The sequence below is a fragment of the Nestor notabilis genome, unplaced genomic scaffold, assembly GCF_000696875.1.
Source record: "Nestor notabilis isolate BGI_N333 unplaced genomic scaffold, ASM69687v1 scaffold1485, whole genome shotgun sequence".
In the NCBI taxonomy this organism is placed as follows: domain Eukaryota; kingdom Metazoa; phylum Chordata; class Aves; order Psittaciformes; family Psittacidae; genus Nestor; species Nestor notabilis.
The window spans coordinates 31699-48425 of NW_009929614.1; the positions used below are offsets into that span (position 1 = coordinate 31699).

The 16727-nt window shown below is 36.2% G+C and overlaps 1 protein-coding gene across 1 annotated transcript; it reads right to left on the reverse strand.

Annotated features, from left to right (window-relative positions):
- Nucleotides 1-5138: 5138 nt before the first annotated feature.
- Nucleotides 5139-16499, reverse strand: PNPLA4 (patatin-like phospholipase domain containing 4). The gene is made up of 6 exons (XM_010015049.1): nucleotides 16320-16499; nucleotides 12522-12616; nucleotides 12208-12343; nucleotides 11194-11259; nucleotides 7432-7584; nucleotides 5139-5534 (listed from the first exon to the last, which is right to left on the reverse strand). The coding sequence occupies exons 1-6, from the start codon at nucleotides 16497-16499 to the stop codon at nucleotides 5403-5405; spliced, it is 762 nt and encodes a 253-aa protein (XP_010013351.1). The 3' UTR covers nucleotides 5139-5402.
- Nucleotides 16500-16727: the final 228 nt, after the last annotated feature.

Here is a 16727-nt window from a genome sequence, read left to right on the forward strand (position 1 = left end):
GAAGCTGGAAGAAGTTCCAGTTGGAAAGGTTAAATATTCAGAAAGTTCTGAGGGACTGAATACCAGTAATAGGTAGTATGTTCCACCTTCTAACACCAACAGCACAAGGATAATAAAAAGACATTATTTGTTATGCTGCAGTCAGCAAGGTCATGGATTTTTGTGGCAGCCTAGCACAGAATAAAATATCAGGGTTGAATTCAGAATGAGTCTAGAACAGAAACAATTCTTAGTATTAGACATGAAATACCAATTTTTTCAATTCATACTTTAAGTGTACATTGTAGTGTTAAGAACATTAATATTTACATGAAACGTTGCACCTACAGTAGATCAAGGAATTACAGAAACGTTGGTTAGATAGGACCTCTGCAGATCATATATTCTAAAGCCCCTACTCAAGCAGGGTAAGATAGAGCTGGTTGCCTAGGACCATGTCCAGACAGCTTTTAAATACCCCCATGGAGGGAGGCTCCACAACCTCTCCAGGCAACCTGTCCCAGTGCTTGGTCACTTTCACATTAAAGTGTTTCCTGATGTTCAGATGGACCCTCCATCTGAACATCTTTCTGGGTTTCAGGTCATGCCCATTGCCTCTTGTCCCTGTCCCTGGACACTGAAAAGAACCTGGCTCCATCTCCTTCATTCTGTCCCAGATATTTATACAATTTGGTAAGATCCCTCTAAGCCTTCTCTTCTCTAGGCTGCACAGTCCCAGCTCTCTCAGCCTCTCACACATCAGATGTTCCAGTCATTAGTCATCCACTGCTTTGTGAACCTGCAGTGGACTCACTCCAGTGAGCAACTTGCCTCATCCTGTGGAACCCAGAACTGGACTCCAGATGCGTTCTAGTCTCTGCTGAGTAGAGACAAAGGATCACCACCTTTGAACTGCTGGCAATGCTCTGCCTAATGCAGGGCAGGAAACCTTTCCCAGAAGGCACATGGCTGGCTCATGGTCTGTTTGCTTTACCCCAGTATCCCCTAGGTCCTTCTTAGGAAAGCAGGAACTTGCATATCCCTTTGTTGACCTTGATGACATTTTTCCAGCTCAATTATCCACCTTGTCCAGGTCCCTCTGGATTATGTCTTCTTCCAAATGACTTGAAACCAGAACCTCAAGTTAATGACTGGCATGAGCATTCACCCACAGCCCAGGAAGCCAGCTGTCTGCTGGGCTGCATCAGAAGTGTGACCAGCAGGTTGAAGGAGATGATCCTGCCCCTCTACTCTGCTCTCATGAGACCCCACTTGGAGTACTGTGTACAGTTTTGGTGTCCTCAACATAAGGACATGGAACTGTTGGAGCAAGTCCAGAGGAAAGCCACAAGGACGATAAGGCAGCTAGAGCACATAGCATCATCTTAGGATTTGTATATCTTGCCTGTTTAAATATAATTCTGTATGGAATATCTAAATAAGAAAAAAAATACCTTAGCATATCCTTAACAATCTCAAGTAGTAATGCCAGAACAGATATATTAACATTGTCCTTTAGCATAAAAATATGTTCATCCTCAGGATAAAATACTACCTTATCCTATATCTTGTCTTCCTGTGTCTGTACTAATGATTTTCAAAAGAATTTGTGAAGCCTGAGTTTGAAAAAAGCAAAAAAAACCCAGTGGTCTCCCAGGCAACACAGCCAGCATAGCTAGAAATGTTTCAGCAGAAAAGGCACTTCTTAAAAATAAATTATTTTTTGCAATTATCTTCACTGCAATCACTTTTCAACAGCATCATAGTACAGAGTAGGTATGAGCTTCAGCAAGTTTATTTTGCTTCAGCCTTTTTTAGATTATTCCTGTTTTACTAAAAAACAGTTATGCAGCCTATTTGTGTGGCAAGTCCAGGAGATGAAACTCTGACAAGGTTCTGCTTCCAGCCATAGGATTACACCTAAAGCACTGCTAAGAGAAAAATAACAACAGAATCTACTTAAGAAGTATTCTTAAAATTATACATTCATATTTTGTTTTGAGAAAAGAGATCATCAACCAATTTTCAACTCCATGTATCAAGGAGTTTTTGAAAGAGGACTACCTTAGGCTTTTGTGAAAAACTTAAACAAGCTGGCCAAGATCCTTTCAGTAGAACTGATTTATGATGTTCTAACAGAAAATTCCAGCTATTAGTCAGCATAATTAGCCTGGAAAGATCTAGACCAATGTGCTAAAAACCCCTGAACTTCATCCATTCAGAAAGGTTAATACTCACTTCTTGAAGAATATGACTACTCTTAATAGAAAACATGCTCTGACCTTGATAGATTTCAGTTTCACTTCTAAATAGAAATATTTTTGACCAACCAAAATGTACAAGTGTAACTCCCCAGTAAAACTATACATAGCAGAGATTTTTTTTCTGGTGTTTGGTGTGCTTTTTTTTGGTTTTGTTTTTTTTTTTTTTTTTGTTAGGAACAAGTGCAGCCATATATATTCCAACTAGGAAAGCTGGAATGGCATATGGATAGGATTAATACTAATACAGATGAAAATATTCAGGAGACTAAAACAAATCAGATCTTTTCCCATGAAACAGACTGACATTAGTAAAGGTACTTGTTGGCCTTCCTAACCTAGAAGCCACCTTTGCAAACATGCCTTGGTTACTCATTTGTGCAGCAAAAGTGAACGGCACATACGTGCTGTAGAACCAGAAACATTCCCCACACCATTCAGATATGGGAAATGCACTTAAAAGTTAAGAGATTGTAAAAATAAAGTTCTGTCCAAGCTCAAACATTGCAATACTGAGTCAGTAAATACAGGCCTAAACACGAACTGAATTAGGAGGCTTAGAAGTTTACAAAGATAAATAGGAAGAAATCACAACCAATTCAGACAGTCAGCAAGACTAAACCAGGAAGCAAACAGACTTACCTTTAACAAGATTATGTCTCTATTCTAAAAGTGCTACTTTTATTAGAAAAAAAAGGGTTTTCTTTAAACTTTACACCTGATATTTTCAAGGTGATACAGTGGAAGGATTGGGGGAAAGAGAAAATAAAATGGGTGTTATTTCCAAAACCTGAATGCTTAGTAGCAGCCTTGGCTTCTTCCATGAAACAAAGAGACTGTGACGATCATCCTGAATTACCTTTGGCTGATATTTTCCAAATATGCTAATCGATCATGAAATATCCCCCTTTCTAAACAAGTTATTTTTTCACACAAGCAACATGGATTTAAACATAGTTGGCTGAAAATAATGCATTTCTGAATGTGCTTTCCTATGCTTCATTAGGACCAGCTGAACAACTTCGAGAAAATAGGCTTTGGGTAGGTCATACACAATCAAAACACATTTATAAACAAGTGGTAACTGAGAAATCTGAAGTCTTGCTATGTGTGCAACAGTAGCCAATCTGTACACCAGTGCTGTGACTGAATATTTTGTTCTCATTGAACTTTCATGCTCCAACACTAAAAAAAAAAAAAACCACTTTACCATAGTGAACACTTCCACTGTCTGCGTTAATATGATTTTATTCCTGAAACACCTTGTATCATCCTATTATAAACTTATGAAGGTCAATTTCTGAAGCACACAACATTACCTGTGGCTCTTACGGCTCAGTAAACACGATAGGGCTTATGTTCTTGTGGATGACATTAATATATGCTGAAAAAAGTCAGATTTTTATGGGTTAACGAGCATTGCAAACTATGACAAGTGTCAAAGCTGAAAAGCTACATGCATCAACAACAAATGAACTTTGCATTTAATAACCTTCTCCTTTAAAAGCATGTATTAAAAACCTACATCCAGATAAACAAGCTTTGTACAGGCTCACTAAATATGTATGGTGCCATTATTGCTCAGAAAGGAAACAGGTCAGAAGATAGACACTGTTCCTGAAAGCCAGTCAGTAGCTCCAAGCCTCCAGAACACAAAGTGAAAAGAGCTGTTTCAAGTCTCCACCAGAATGTCAAAACAGGTATTACCATTGAATCAGAGACACAGACCATAGCAGATCAGTGTGAAAGAAGAGAATTTCTTAACAGTATTATTTCATATTTTTATTCATGCTGAACATTATCCTCTGTATAAATGAGTATGCAAGTGAGCCAGGCACAGGTACCTTGGTAGCACAAAGGTACCTTATTTCAGTTTTACATGGAAAATGCTGTCCTACATATCTGGAAATCATGCAAGCTACAGTGTTTTCACCATATAAAGACCCTCATGCTGTGAGAAAGATTTGCTGTTCTAAAGTGAAATGAAGGTTCTTTGTATCAGTGTTGGGGTTTTTTCCTTATTTTTTCATTATCAAAAACAGTAACAAAAGGATTTGGTACCCACCACATGAATCCTAATCTGACGCAATCTACATATAAATACAGTGGTTATGTGCTGAAGAGGCTTTCAAACAACTCTAACAGATTTTCTTTTTGTAATCTTATTTCTCAACTCCACAGATTTTCTTTTGGAGGAATTCTGTAATTTCATACATGTTTAATTCAATCTCTTTAGGTATTAAGAAATAAACTTAAAAAGCACACTTAAAAAGCAAACAGTTTGCTTTTAAATAAACAGTTGTGGATTTTAGCATTAAGGCATTAAGACTGAAAATCCTGAACTTGCAAGGTGAATGGTAAACAAGATATATGAGTCTGAGTTCATTACTTGCTGAATCGGTTCACTCCAATATAAGGGCTTGGTTGGGAGGTTTTCTTTTTCAGATAATCGGATTGTTACAGCATTCAAAGAAATTTATAAATGAACTCTTGACAAAAGCTTCAAGAAAATATATTTATTCAATTTTAGCAGAGGAAGAAAACATAATAAATAACAATTTCTTAGACTCTTTTTTACAAGATTTTTTATGTTCGAACATCACACTTCTGTTATAAATTTCAACTAGTATTTCAAATTTTAGAAGACCACATTCACTGAAAAAGGAAATAACTTTTAATGTTAAAAAATATACAGAGTTAAAGTGCAAGTGTTTTATTTCTTCTGGCTAGTGCTAAGCGTTCAAGTCCTTTAGAACATTGCAAAAAGTATGTACTGGATCAGCAATACTGCAAGCATGTAATTAGCATGCGCAACTATTACATCAAGTGAACAATATAGATTGTAATTTTTCACGGTACAATGTTGATTTGTCTCTGAAATAACACTGAAAAAGGCTTTCCCACACTCAAGTCCTCAGATGAAGCAAAATGGATCCAAGCTTGAATCTCTTCAAAACAAGACAACTACCAGGCAAGTACAATTCCCCGTTCTGACACGTTTACACAGATCTTTGGAATGCAACTGATACTTTCTCAGCAGAATCAGAAGCAGTGCCATTGTGATTTTTTATTTTCACAAACGGGATTTGGGACAGCAATCCCTGAGGTTCTGTAGGAACTGTTTTGACAGCCATCAGGTTTTGTTAATTTTCTGCATTCCATCTACTCAAACCAGTTTTCTTTCATTAAAAAATGAACAGCATCATCAAATCCATTTTGGTACAACGATTCCATTTTCTCCTGGTTTGGTGGGAAAAAAGCTTGATTAAGTCTTACTAGGTTGGCCAGAGACAGCTGCAACAGAGTGAGAAGTTATAAATTAGTTTATTAAAGCAACTTATCTAGACTTGACTATGTTGCTATCTGTTCTGTCATCTGTTTCATGTAGCATATGTAAAAACCAAAGTCCAGCATGGCTATGACTATGCTAGCAAATTAACCATGTCCAGATATACTGCTGAGCACCAAGACAAACTGGCACTAAAGGTCTCCATATACACTAGTAAACTCACAGCATCCAAGACAGACTGTATGCCTGTAAAACTGCTCAAAGTTTCTGAAACATTTTGACTTTGGAATCATTCCCAGAAGTGTCTGGCAGAGTGGTCCTGGCACATGCTAAACTTGTGCAAGGAAATATTTTGACAGCTTACTAGTGCAAACAACCACACTCTTGGGAACATTCCCAGGCAATGTTTAACATATGTGTATAAATGTAGCTTGTATTAGCAACAAATTAAGAATTACCCATCATCTCAAGTGGTCACTTTGATGGTGTAAGAAGATTTCATAACTTTGTTCTTAAGTACAGACATTACTGTTTACAAGAAAATTAAAACTAATGTTCACTTAATTTATTAATACTTTAGCTGCAGACTATTATGCACAATTTTCCAAAACAATATCAAAATAATCTTCACTATTTGAAGTAAGCAATTATGCAAATTCTGACACTAATAGATGGAGGAGGTGTGAGGAGACACAAAACTGTGTACATTCCAGTATAGAGAAATGAAAATACACAACTCTTCATTTTAAGTAGATTACATCGCTGAAAAAAAAATAAAAAAAAATTCTTAGTGAACATTTTTACAGCTCTAAAAGCTAAAGGTGCTCCAAATGGAACAGTTTAAAATGTTGCCCAAGTTTCTGCAGAAGTCTGCACCTGCAGAACCAATGAAAATCTGCAATTAATTTTCTGTCTCTAAAAGAATCTCATCACAAGCTCATGTTTCTTCCTCCAGATGCACTAGATTTTAGGTACAAATCATGACTAAGAAAAAAACAGTAAGCGATTGCGTGTAATTTCAATACATGAAATCAATAATCTCATACTTTATGATCATTTACCAAGTATTGTCATGCTTTAAATCTCTGTGAAACATTATAAAAACTCAGAAATTGCTCCATTTTGGTATAACATAATACTAATTTTACTCACATTAAGAAAACACAGTAAGAACTGTCTAAAAGAAACCAAAAAGGAAAAAAAAATGTACCAATTACTGTTAATCTTTATTTTTCTTTCTAATGGAATTTTGACGACAGATAGGTCTACCGCTATTCAATGCTTTTTCTTTCATCTTGCCAAAGGAAGCAATACTGTGGTTAAAGTTTGTGAGAAGAAGCTTGCAAAGACAGAAATGTCAATGATGAAAAGGAGGGCATAAAATCGGTCTTAGCCTATATTTCAGTATAAAAGCACTGTGGTGACAAATGTTCACAAGCTTTCCTGAGCAATAAGGTGACAAGTCATTACACATCATTTCAAATGTACAACTTAAACTTGTATTTCAAAGTCAGTTAGAGCAGTTGATTTCAATAAGCATGAAGGGCTGTTCTGGTGTTTCCCTCTCTGAGGTATTCTAAAGAAGTCTTTATTTATTCATTTTTTTTCCCTATAAATACCCTACCTAGACAAAGACAGATGATACTTAAAGCAAGCCTAGATTATTTACATTTAATAGCCTGTGATAATTTGCTCAATTTTGTACTAAACCAGTGTTTTCCTATCTTCTTTATTCTACAATTTCCTTCCCTTGCATTTAAGAAAAAGTTTACCCTCCATCTGCAATGCACAAAATGCCAAAATATTACTCATGATATATAGGCACAAAACGGACACTTAAAAATAAGCATAGCACAAGAACATTTTCTTCTTCTGAATTTATTTCACAAACAAGCAACTCACCATTATATCTTGTTTTGCATATTTAATATAAAGATCCACACGTCCTTTATCTTGTGGACAGATATCTAAACGACCACTGAAAGGAGAAATTGTCACAGTTCTTCCAAAAGGCAATATAGGAAGGCCATTGGTAATGCCACCATCGACCCAATTCTGCTGGGAAACAGAAATATTTTAAAAGTAACCTTAGTAGATACAGTATGATCATAACTGAATACTTCATTCTTCCTGTCCCTCCTCCATCCCACCCTCAAGAAAACTTATAAGATTCCTTCTCTGAATACCATGAATAACTTGAGTATAAGACATAAAAATCAAAAAACTGACAAACTACACACAGACTGTTTCATCAATGAGCATTTGACATGTGTAAATATGTAATATATTTATCAAGCTTCTGATAAGGCTTGTTAATCTAATAAGAAAATGCCCTAGGCAGTATTGTTTGCAACACATACATGAAAATATCAGATCATAATATTACACATGAAACATAACAGATAATGTCTACTCCTCTAAAACATTACTCTGATTCAAACTAGGAGCTGGACAACCTGTATGTTCAAGTAAAGTGACTGTAGAAGCTAAACCAAACATGACTCCTCTCTTCTTCTCCCAGAACCTCTTGTGTTCTTACATGCACAACAGAAGACAGCAACAGCTGGAAAGTGGAAGGTAAAGGTGGAAAAGAGCTGAACAACTATGGCACATAAGGGGGAGCAGATAACAAGTCTGCTAAAGAAGTTGAGTATAGGAAAGAATGAGGAAGAAAAACAAAAGCAACCAACTGATTCCTTGCAGAGCCCCACGTATGAAAGATTTGGGGATACTTGTTGACAAGAAGCTCAACGTGAGATGGCAGCGTATGCTTGCAGCCCAGAAAGCCAAACGTGTCATGGGCCGCATCAAAAGGAGTGTGACCAGCAGGTTGAGGAAGGTTATTCTCCTACTCTTTTCCACTTTTGTGAGACCCCACTTGCAGTACTGGATTCAGCTCTGGGGCCCCCAACACAAGAGAGACATGGACCTGCTCAAGCAAGCCCAGAGGAGGGCCATGAAGATCAAAGGGCTGGAGCACCTTTCCTTGCAGGCAGGCTGAGAGAGTTGGGGTTGTTCGGCCTGAAGAAGAGAAGGCTCAGGGGAAACCTTAGAGCAGCTTTCCAGTAGCTTTAGCTACAATTAATCTGGAGAGGGACTTTTTATATGAGCAAGTACTGATAGGACAAGGGGTAACAGCTTTAAACTGAAAGAGGGCAGATTTACACGAGATATTAGGAAGAAATTCCTCACTATGAGGGTGGTGAGACACTAGACAGGTTGCCCAGAGAAGCTGTAGCTGCTCCATCCCTGGAACTGTTCAAGGCCAGGCTGGATGTGGCTTTGAGTAACATGGTCTAGTGGGAGCTGTCCCTGACCATGGCAGGGAGCTTGGAACTAGATGATCTTTAAGGTCCCTTCCAACCCAAAGCATATTAGGATTCTGTGATATTTTGTGGTTCTAAAGGCAGTCCAGGGGCACAAGCCTGATCTTTACAGGGACCACAGCCAAATTCCATTTCAGCGTGAGCCAAATGCTTTCCAAAAAGTGTTCTTCCTAAACAAAAAATGGCTATGAACAGTTTATCCTAGGGTTCATTCTCCACAGGCTGTAGGGACAGGCTAGGAACAGATCTGTCTATTTTCTGATACTATTCCAGCAAAAGTGCACCATACTCCCTTACTTATCATGCATCATGTACCTAGAATACCATACTGAAATACATTTTAAAAATACTCCCAGATGACCTAGAGATATGTACGCACGTGACATATACAGCACAGAGAAGATGCATATTAACTGTTCTGAAGCACATATAAGGCCTGTAGACTCCATGCTGCCCTGGAACACATGGCCTAAGGAATTTAATACTTGAAACTAGTGTAAATGCAGAGAGACAGAACATTGGTCTGTTACAGTACAGCTTCCATGAAACTTGAAATATGTTAATATGACAGATGGCCTCACAGAGTCACATCAATATTCAATCCATCTTACTGATTTCAGTGCTTACAATATCTGCATCATGAGGCTACATGTCACATATCTGGCTCTGCACTGAATACTTTAGGGCCTCTATTACCCACCCACATAAACTCATTACCAACTATTCCAAACCAAGGAAATCCTATTGCAAGAGAGATCCCGGGGTTTTTGTTCTCACCCTGCTCCAAGTGCTGTGGACTAAGAGAATGGAAGCCACAAACCACAACTGCACCGTTTTACAGAGTATGAGAAAAGTCAGTGCAGACATGCAGAACTAATCACTTCCAACAAGTAACAATAAATGAAAGCAACCTCATTCCCAGAAACTGCCTTTTCTGAATCTCACTTAAGGAGAGTAGTAAGAAGCTTTGGGAATGACAACAAGCTTTTAAGTTACAGAATAACCAGTTCTGTGAAAAACATGCATTGATTTCACTTTTGAATGCACAGAATTAAGTTAGGTAGGAATCAGAACTGTCCACTAGGAAGAAGAAGAAGCTGCAGGTGTTTCAGTAAATACTACAATACCCCTGCAAATCATAATAGCAGAGCTCATCCAATCAAATGAGTTTTAAATAAGCTTTGGACAAAACTCTGAAGCAACTCTGCAATTTCTTTACTGAAAGAACAACACAAGAAATTTAACAATGACATTTCTTCCCTTTAACTAATGGCAGAATGAACCTAAACATCCATGCATGCCCATCAAACTGCACAAGCAACATATAAAGACTCCAATCATCAAAATTTCCAGATCCTGGGAAGCTGCAAGCAGTCTCTAACTCAAGTTGTCAGGAAATATTGATTTATATCCTTCAAACATTTTAGCTGGTATGTATTGCTGCATACATAATTCTAAACCTGGCAAGCTTTTTGACATAATGAACTCCAATTCCTTCTTGCTACAGACAAACACATATTGTTTTGTAGGTTGTTTGTTTGGACTTTTTTTGGGGGTTGGGTTGGTTTTTTTTTGTTTTTTTTTTGTTTTGATGTTTTGGGGTTTGTTTTTTTTTTTAGGGTTGCTGTGAGGGTTATAGATGTTCTAAAGACATCATTTGGATACTTATGAGGAAGTAAAGGGAAAAGTATCATGTAGTATTTCTCAGAAAGAAAGAAATGGCTATTTACATGCTTCTAGTTATTACAAACATACTAAACAATCAAAATTATTCTTGAAGTATTAATATATTTATGTAAGAAAGACAGAAGTGTTCTTGAAGATAAATCAAGAACAGAAAGAAGTTTATTCTTTAATGCTTCTCCAGAGGTAAGAGATTTGAAAGTATCTGGTAACCATGTAATTCTGTACAGAACATTAGAACACCACATGTAAATAAACACACATACTCCAGCAGTGTTCAATCTGCCAAGACCTTCCTTGTCATTCCTTCCATTAAACAGAAAAGCAGATCGGTGGTCCTTTAAATTGCAAAAAGCATTTTAGAGTTGGCAAGAGAGCTTGTCATGAGAAGCATCTTTACTAAGACATTACTTTTAGGAAACAGCTTCATGCACACAGACCATTTCAGTCTCAGCACCCACAATTTTTGAAACAACACATGAGCAAACTCATGTCACCTTTTTCATGGTGTTAATCTACAGTATCAACAGAAACTATTCTAAAAAATACACTACTGCAGTTGTCTTCCCTTAAGATCAAATAATTGCATCATAAATGAAGACTGCTCTTTCACAAAAAGAAAAAAAGTTGGTAGTTAAACTTAATGAAAAATTACCTCTCCTTTATATTCCACTGGCTTAATTCCTGCATATACTGGTACAAAACTACTTGCTAGCAGAACCTAGAGAAAATAAATGAGAAAGGATAAAGAAAAAAAAAAAGTGAAGAAAAGGCAAAAAAGTAATTCTGAACCAATACATATTTTCATACATGCGTATCCATATTAAATAATATAGCAGTAATCCGTCAACACATTAGTTTTACAATGCATACATTTACATACATTGAGATTTTGTTAATGAGTATGATCTCTTTTCTTTAAGTGTTAATAATAAAGAAAATCTTATCTACTCTAAGCATCCACAAGGGTAGGGAAAGAAGGAATTCCTTCTTATTCTATTTCCTCTTTTATTCTGCTATATCTTATGATAACCTCCACTAAGATATAATCAATTACTAGAAAGAACATTTGCTTTACATGCATCTGAATTCCTCCTACCATTTCCTATCAGCTTATGTATACAATCCTGATTCAGATTTTAAAAGTGACATCCAAAAGAAGAGACAAGCAGTAAAAGATAGGCTTTCCAGTGACAGTTAAAATACAGTTTATATATGGTACTTAACATTACATCTGTTCCCTACAAAAACCCATAGAAAGTGCTGGATTTTATTTTTTTTTAACTTTCTTTCCTTCACTTTCTTTTGTAATGAAATACAGTATAAATGGTGTCAATGAAGTAAGAGATGCAAAAAGACTCAGCAAATTGTTACAAAATTTTGAGATTGTCTCTTTTATTCTCATCTACTGTAACCATTAGTTACCCTGTTGCTACAAGGTAGCACTTTAAAAACATTAAAGAAACACACACACCAAAATAAATTCTAGCAAAATTTGTGAAACTGTAGGATTGAATTCTGCTTCCATTGTTTATGTTATGGTTGTAGGACCATTGATAGTGTAATTATTTGAGTAAAGCAGTGATTTATTGTACAGCTAACAACATTCTCCCAAGTCTTGAACAAACTGAAGCGTTTTTTTTAAAGCAGCAATATTTAACATGATTACCTTAATGAGGTCCTCCCTGGAGGCAAAATTTGAAACCAAGTGATTTTCCCCGTTTCTGGTATTAGTGACTGACACGTAAAGCCGGTTCTCAGCTATCTCATGAACATTAGGAGGAAGAATAGACTCTATGCCTTCCCTAGAGTAACGAAAATGCTTAACATTACTCATCATCATCATTTTAAAACCTTGCAAATGTGTTAGGTGTGAAAGAAAGTGCTGAGCACCCCACAGTATAGAAAAAATGTGCATACTTTCCATTTTTATTTAGAAAGCTTCACACATAAATGATCTTACAGATGCATTAAGATAGGTACCTAAGTGTCTTCATAAAATCATAACCAGGCGTTACAGCACCGAAGTCCAATTTTCTAACTTCCTCTGCAAATCCATAGGCAAACTGCTTACTTTGCTAGAAATTAAAAATATTCACTATTAAGGATGTTTTAGTTATGGGAATTATGTCCAACTGTGGTATCTAAAACATACTAGCAGCTAAAGCTTTGATCAAGAGAGAGCTGTAAGATCAGACTGAAATATTTTCCTTTATGTGCTTAGTTTGTAATAATATATGCATAACAAAATGTTGATCCTTTTATAAGAACTATTTTGTAAGAAAACAAGATCCCAAATAAAAATAATGGTAACACTAATACTACTAATAATAATCCCTCATAAGATTACAACCTTAACAATCAAAGAAAGGTAAAGGTTATTTTTCTATACGTTACCACTGCTAAATAGTCAGTTCTCTGAACCATGCCATTATGAGAATGGTCATTTATATTCCAAGTGCGAAGCCACCTTTTATTTTAAAGACTACTCCAGTACTAAAGCCAGACACAAGATGCCTATAAGCATGTAAAATATTACAATTATTACAATTTCTTCTCACTAATGCAAAAATCGTGCTACTAACAAATACACATTTATTGAATACAATACTATGGAAGTACTTAATGAATGGAATACTGTGATGGATGATGACATAGGAAGAAAAGGCATTGCAGAAAACCAGACAATAGATGCCACTGCACAGAAAACCTCTTTTATACAAGCTGAAATGCCTAACATTAGTGACTGCAGAAAAACAGCTTGAAGTGTGAGCTGTAAGAACTCCAAAGTGAGAGTAAAGGAATTGGTAGCATTTATTTTTCAGCAATAAGATTCTGAAACAGTAGATTATGATTCAGAATGCTTAAGACTCACTATTCAGTATTTGTTTTTCTTTTTTTATCCTTTCATGAAGACTTCTCTTATGATTTGGGGGGAAAAAAAACTCTAAATCCAATCTTATGCAGATTTCTGATATTGGTACTCAATAAATACATTATACCCATATTCACACATATAACCACATTTAGAGAGTAAAAGATCTGTCTATACACAGATTTTGGTTCCTGGCTTATTACCTGCCTGCATGAAGGACAAATATGTTGCTAGTAACAAAATAAATGACTAACATGAGTGGGGGGCGGGAAGTGTGTCCTACTGAGAAGTGTACAGGATTTAATGGAAGGAAAACCAGGGAAGAGTTTGGGTGAGGATTAATATGAGATCAGGAGTAAGCTGACTGAAGCAGTTTAACTTTGTTACATCACTTGTATGACAGAGCACTCACGAAAGACAGGAAAGTAGTTCTTGGATCCACTTACTCCACATGGCCTTTGAATAAATGTATCAAAAAAGTTCATTAAAAGGTCCATACCTCTTAAAAGAACAATCATTGTAAAGATCTGCGCAAATTCATTTCACATAAGTTAGATTTGCACCTTTACCCCTGAGGTACTTGCCATTGCCAGTTCCAGGCCAATTCAAATACATATACCAATATATAAACTTAGTTATATGCACAAAGTATTAAATTTAATCTACATTAGGGAGTTAGGCTTTTGTAGTCAGTCAGCTGGAAAGAGGCACATTCAGACATTTGGAGAGTCTCTCCAAATACAGAGGAAACAAAATCCTACAGAGAAGCACCTCAGAACTACTATCTTTAAACCTAAGATGCTTTAATAAAGTGATGGAGTAACAGGGAGCTGGATGAATGCAAACCTAGGTGAATGACAGAAAACTACTTTCCATATTACAAGTACTGAGAACAAACCATACCTAGACTCTCAATTCTTGCTGCCAAAAGGGACAACTTCTTACAGCTATGGACTGTTTACAGTTTTAGTGCTAGAAGCTTTAAAAAAATACATTAAATTTAAAACAGTGACTGAGAACAGGTTTGGAAATTGTAACTACTTGTAATGAGTTAAGCAAACTTGACACTAAACATGATCAAGGTACTTTTGAAATAAATACATACTTATCTATAACTTCAGAAGGCTCCCTAAAATTCGCAAGTTCCATGCTTTTTCAACAGTGACAAAAATCCAAAATACGACAGAAAAACGTTTGCAAACTGTCATATTAGAACAGCAACAGCCAAAACAAGAAATCCTGAATAGTAAAATTCTCTCCAAGATAAGAAAAGGTTGTTTTAGAGCTTTGAGACTAGGAGAGGACGGAGAAAGTCCTAATTATAGTTTGTCTAACATAGCCATCTCTGGAGAGAGAAGAAAAAAAAAAAAGAAAAATTAAGTGATGTAAGATGTGGATATAAAATATTTTAACTCAGGAATGTACTAATATAATTATCCTGATATGAAAAGTTAATTCTATTCAGTATACAACACTGCCTTTACTTAAATTCCATGAGAATTAGGAAGAAATGTAATATAGGCTTAGTTTGCACAAAACAAACATTAAAAAAAAAAAAAATCACTAAAAAAACCTGTTCTAATATTTTTACTTAGAAAGATTTTTTGTTAGTTGGACCAGGCTAGGAACAAATGCAAACTTGAAATTGAACTACTAGTAAGAGGCTATTAACATCTGAACAGAATTCAAGTAAGGTTCTCTTCACAACATAATGGAACTTGCCCAGTAACAAATCATGTAAAGAATGCACCTGGTGTGGTGGTGGAAAGAAGACAGGAAATAACTTACTGATGAAAGCAACAGAAGTATAGCTAACTCTGCAAGCTATGTTCATATCCCAGAAGAAACAAACAACAAACAAACAGAAAGATCAGTGGCAAAGTGTGGTATCAGTAGGGACTATTATTTGAATCAAATGCAGTGAAAGCTGTAATAAGCAAGGCCTGGAGAAAGTTACCTGATGCTCACTGGACTGAAACCTAAGTGTACATAGACAAAAATCTAACAGCCTTTCCCTCCCCCCCATTAATGCTGTTTATTGTAATTCAAAATAGTGAAGAAATATTAGCATTTTGGCAAGGCCTAGTTCTCTGCAAGTCACTACAGGTACTTCTGGAGGACAACCTATAGGGAAAACCAACCAAACAAAAATGCAAGCTAATGCTCTCCCATGGAACCTGTAGTGGAGTTGTCATCAAATGTAACTTTGCTGTCTCTACATGATGCCACATTCACGGTGAGAAACGAGTGGCACCTATGGAGAAAAAACCCCAAACATACGTGTATGCAGCACATCAGAACAAAATGCTGTGATCATTAATCCTCCCTGGCACACAATGGGACTACTGCTGTTACACTGTGAATAGTACTGAGTCTAAAGGAGGTGCACAAGCCACTTCTTGCACTGTCTAATGGAGCACCGACGGGAAGAGAAAAAAATTGAGCCAGTGTGTGGTGTTCTTTGACTTTATGAAGATACACTCCATTTATCATTTTCATCTCCTTTCACAAAAGGATGAAAGAATAGTGCTATTCATTCGCGTAACAAAAATCTACTTTTAGCCAAGACCACAATGATTAACTTTGTAATGCACAGGGATTAAGTGCACACGGATTTAGGTATATTAAAGTATATCTGGCTGCATACAACTGAACATTCACACACATTAAATTTATATTTACATAGCCTAAAACATACATTACTTATGACAGGGGGCTTTCTTGCTTCATAAACATTTTTGCCCACTAGTCACAGATTTGGTTTATAAAAACATATATACGAATCCTGTTCCTTTACAGGAATTAAAACAAAAACCAAAACATTTTTAAAAAATTAATGTTAGATGATAAATTAAAAATAGCCTTGAAAATTATCGTGTCCTATACCTACGAGTTTATTAATTTACCTCTATATTTTCTGGTACTGCTAATAAGACAGTGGCAGCCAGTGATCCGGCAGAAGCTCCCGCAAAAGCTTTCACATCTTTCAGTAACTTCTTACCATGCTTGTAAAAAGCAGCTGCTGCCCCCAAGTGGTAAATACCCAGAAAACCACAAGCTGCAAATGACAGATTGATGTGTTTCATTTTTTCTGTGGAAATAAGTTTTGCAGTCAGAAAAAGGATCAGTTAATTTTATTCTATAATATACATCCACTCTTTTGGTACAGAACACATAAAATACTACATCTAAATAACAAACTACTTTTTCTATTTCTCTTAAAAAAAAAAAAAAAACCAAACTTTTGATTACCAAATACATCAAACAAGTAGCAATTACTTTAGCATCTCTAAAATTGAAAACAACCCTAAACT

What these genes read in the sequence shown, in the direction of transcription:
- PNPLA4 (XM_010015049.1), bottom strand. Translation starts at nt 16,499, where the DNA reads ATGAAACACATCAATCTGTCATTTGCAGCTTGTGGTTTTCTGGGTATT. An exon ending in CCAGGGAGGACCTCATTAAG is followed by an intron (nt 11,260 to 12,207) that starts GTAATCATGTTA and finishes TATTTTCTCTAG; the next exon opens with GTTCTGCTAGCAAGTAGTTT. An exon ending in ATGCAAAACAAGATATAATG is followed by an intron (nt 5,535 to 7,431) that starts GTGAGTTGCTTG and finishes ACTCTGTTGCAG; the next exon opens with CTGTCTCTGGCCAACCTAGT.